This window comes from Etheostoma cragini, chromosome 15 (genome assembly GCF_013103735.1).
Source record: "Etheostoma cragini isolate CJK2018 chromosome 15, CSU_Ecrag_1.0, whole genome shotgun sequence".
NCBI lineage: Eukaryota > Metazoa > Chordata > Actinopteri > Perciformes > Percidae > Etheostoma > Etheostoma cragini.
Window position 1 is genome coordinate 1,450,408 of NC_048421.1, and position 4,448 is coordinate 1,454,855.

General features: G+C 40.4%; 1 protein-coding gene across 3 annotated transcripts in view; it reads left to right on the forward strand.

The window, feature by feature from the left end:
* Positions 1-2,588: 2,588 nt before the first annotated feature.
* pkn1b (protein kinase N1b) overlaps positions 2,589-4,448 on the forward strand; it is a 35,176-nt gene continuing 33,316 nt past the window's right edge. For all 3 annotated transcript variants that reach the window (XM_034894540.1, XM_034894543.1, XM_034894539.1), the window contains exon 1: positions 2,589-2,672. In XM_034894540.1, the coding sequence (XP_034750431.1) occupies positions 2,604-2,672 (69 nt within the window). In that variant the 5' untranslated portion in view covers positions 2,589-2,603. The remainder of the gene's footprint in view (positions 2,673-4,448) is intronic.

Consider the following 4,448-nt stretch of genomic DNA (forward strand, 5'->3'; position numbering starts at 1 on the left):
GAAGCTTTGTGCAGACATCAGGATGTGAGGAGAATTTAAAGTTGTGTTGCTCCCAAATTCTGTCTGTCTCTCTCTCTCACACACACTCACACACACACACACACACACACACACACACACACACACTACTCTTTTGGTTCCTCCCTGTCTCTCTCAGCTCTGTTTACGTAGCAAACAAGATGTCAGTTTGCACCACAGACGTCGTGTCCTCCTCTGCCTTTCTTTGTCCCCGTAGCCTCACACACACGACCTTGTGTTATTAACCCACATCTTTCACATAATAAACAATGTTTTCATCACCAGTAACTTCCTGGAAATCCCAATCCTGCCCTTCTGCTTACAAAAAAACCCACATCTCTCCCTGCAATATCTAGCTTAGGGAGCATTTATTAAATTACTGTTATTTTTGGCAACACTGTGCAATAACAATTAGGCTGAAAGTCCGCTCCCAAGCCCTGTCGTTAATGTAGTTGCGTGTGTAACGCGGGTGTTGGTGAGTGAATGAGTAATAAAATGAGAGTGAGGGCTGTGAACTGGAGAATTCCCTCACTCACACGGAAAAAATGGACTTAATCTGTATTTATAGGCTCAGACGAGCCGAGTGGATCTGACGGCCGGGCCGTTAAAACTTAATCAACGGGATGCTTTCAGGAGGATGATGCACGATGAATAAATGAACAAAGTGGGAGAACCATTAAAGAAATTAAAGGTGTAAAGTGGAATAATCAGGCAGGGGGAGATGGCCGACGTTGAGAGAAAGAGACGTAAGGATGGGAATGTACACAATATCACAGAGACCATTTTTTCCGTCTCTCCATGCAGAAAAGTTCGTTAAATTTTGCAGATTTTCATCCTGAAACTTTTTTTCTGACTTCAAGACATTTTTGTAGCGTGTGTGCGTGTGTGCGTGTGTGCGTGTGTGCGTGTGTGCGTGTGTGTGTGTGTGTGTGTGTGTGTGTGTGTGTGTGTGTGTGTGTGTGTGTGTGTGTGTGTGTGTGTGGGGTTGTATCTATAAATCAACACTTTGACGCTTTTTATCAATGTTTTTAACTTTCTCTTATGTTTTTGTCCCTTAACTTTAGTTGGACTTTATGGTCAATAAACCTCATTTATAGTAAATTATACCTAATGTTTGAGTTAAAAAAGCAGAAATTAGGAATTATTGAGACTAAAATTAAAGGAATGGATGTTGATGATAATCACAGACTGGAATATGTCAACTTTTACTCAATACTATTTCAAAAACACTTCCATTTGTTTTTCAAATGCTATAAAATTGAATAAGACGCCCCAAAATTAATGAAAGTAGAGATTTGTACTCAGCAAAGAGCGTTGGGTGGAATCAATCATGTTATTTTGGGGAATTAAAAAGAACATTGATATAGGACAACATGAGGGTTAAGTTGTTAAAGGGAAAGTTCTCGATCCTAAAATCAACACTTACCCTTGAAATGGCTTTAAAAAGTTTAATCTGGTCAGCTCTAATGAATAAAATGTAAAAAAAGTAACAAAACATCTGCTTCCTTTTCTTCAAATATTGCTGCCTTTGTGTCACAACATACCCTTAATTTAACCACAAAAAGTCAGACATAAGCTGTGGTTTACGTCTTATTTTGACACAATAATGAACTCAGAATATTCATACGGATCAGCAGACAACATGATTGTGCTATACTATGTATAATCACCCGATTCTGCAGTTCCTCTCAACTCTGGGATGCGTTTTAGTGTCTTTCAGCTCAACAATAGAACACACAGTGTATCACAATGACACAGAACTTCATTATTTTTCAGTTTTGGGGAATATAAATGATACAGCAACCTTTACATTTCCATCTCATGGACGCGAATATCTCTTAACTTCAATGTAGAGTTAATACAAGCTGATGTATAGAGGATATTTATGATTTCGTTAGACTTCTGCTTTAATTCAGACATCTTAAAGCTACTTGAGGGGAAATAAAAAAAAAGAAAATTGGACGTATACAAAAGGTTTAACCCTCGTTGTATTCGGGTCGAATTGACCCTTTTCAAATTTACAAGTTACATTTTTTTCTACCTGGAAATCAACGTCCTTTCCTTATTTTCTTTAATAAACATGTATTCCTGACTCAGGATATATACCTTATGACAAAAAACAAAGCCCACGTCCATGTTTAATAGTGTGCTAGTAGAGACTGATGCATTCCCTAAACACAGATGTTATCTCAGCTGTTGGAAATTGAGATAAAGACAATATTTGTAAATAGATTATGAAGTAAAATCTTATTTCAGAATTGTTTTTAAATCCCCAAATAAGTCGAGAGGGTCCCGAAGGTGAGGACAACACCGGGGTCAAAATGAAAGAACATGTGTTCCAGGTCGGTGCTTAGCAGGTGAACAGGGTGAGACGCTGTGACTTTAAGAGATGTATAAATACACCGATGATGAGATCTTAGTTCCTGATAATGTGGTCTGCACAGTTTTAGTCTCTGGATGTACTTCACACACGCCATGAGCCAGTAACCGTGTGGTACTACGAGCATCACGGTGGCTCGTTTTTTACATTTTGACTGCTTTGACTGCTTAGCCACATGTGTAAAGTAGAGAGACTGTGTGGGTGCATGGGGGCTGCCACTACTACAGCCACCAGTCCACATCCCAGAGGAGGCCCTGAGAACCACAGCTGCTCGGTAAGGAAGTAGTTCTGCAGATGTTGGACTCAAAGTATCAGTTTATTCTTTCAACAAAATGGTGCAAAGCAAGTAAGACTGGACCCGAATATTGGACCAATCGGATATTCGTATGTTGGGTTGGTACTAGGGGTTGTGTAGTCCTATAGTATTTCTGAGGACTCTGGTTACCTGGTCCTCAGATCTCTGCAGGGTAAATCTGCCTTTTTGCCGCCTTTTTAACTCTATTTCGTCTCCTTTCTGTCTCCTTTTTGCCACCTTTTTACCAATTCTTCATCTCCTTTTTGCCTCCCTTTCAACACCTTTTTGTCTCCTTTTCATCTCCTTTTTACCTCCTTTTCATCTCCTTTTCACTTCCTTTTCATCTCCTTTTGGCCGTCTTTTCATCTCCTTTTTGTTGCCTTTTCGCTCCTTTTCGTCGTCTTGTAGTCACTTTTTGTTGCCTATTTCGCCAGACGTCCGTCCCCGTCCTCTGTCTCTGTGTTGGCGCTCTAACCTGCGGCTGATTTCTGAGGACTCTGGTTAACTGGTCCTCAGATCTCTGCAGGGTAAATCCAGACAGCTAGCTAGACTATCTGTCCAATCTGAGGACTATGGTTACCTGGTCTTCAGGTCTCTGCAGGGTAAATCCAGACAGCTAGCTAGACTATCTGTCCAATCTGAGTCTCTGTTGCACGACTAAAACCACCTTTTGAAAGTACACATGTTCCACCAAAACAACTTCCTTCCTGAGGCTATTTTGCAGCAGCACCGTGGCTCCGTCCGGCAAGCCTTTCTTTCATTCACCATAGAAGAACTCATCGTAACCCAGTGAGTTTACCAGAGAGACCTGCAGTCACCCTGAGAGTCCTGGCATCCGGTTGCCCAGGAGCTCATTCATGCTTCCTGTTTCCGCGTTGTTGAAAAAATAAATAGAAAAGATCTACGCCATTTGGCTGTGGCTACTGTAAAATGCGCCTCACGCAAGCCTTCAGGGCATAGGGTAAATCTCTGTTTCTATACACACTCAGAAAAAAATTAACCCTGAAAAAAACATGCATGCATGCAGGCTGAAATTCACCATGTTTTTTGTTGTTGTCAGGATTAAGAAGGTTGTAGGGATTTGCTGTATTTACAGCTGCTATATGCACTTTATTTCAGGCCATTTGATAAAAGAATGCCTAAACATCTGTACATCATTTGAGAAAACACAATAGTTGTAACCTCCTCTTTTTTCATAAGTTTTACGGCCTTTTTTTCCTTATTTTGTAGATTTTCGTAAAATGTTTTGTTGCTTTTTTTTGCTTTTTTGGGGACCTGGGCCTGGGTCAGAGTACACTTGACCCCCAAAGTACTGTTGGTTTTAGTAGACTGGCCCCTGCATCCGTACTTATGCTTGACGTGTAAAGCCAGCGGTGCCAAAACCAGGAAGTGGACTACTAGTCGACATGACTTAGAGAAGTTTTTAACCAGTTGCAGCTGCTGGAAGTCAAAGAGGTTTCGGCGCTGGTTGTTTTTCTCTGGTGCATTTAAAACATGCTAACTAAATATGTGCTAATACATGCTAACTAAATATGTGCTAATACATACTAACTAAATATGTGCTAATACATGCTAACTAAATGTATGCTAATATATGCTAACTAAATATGTGGTGGTGGGGGCCTAAAATTCCTCTATGCAGCTATTGATTTGCCAGTGCAGTAAGAGAGACTGAGGGAATATGACACAAAGTTGAAGTCATGTTAAAAACCTAAATGATTGGGAGAAAATATTTGGACACACACACACACACAC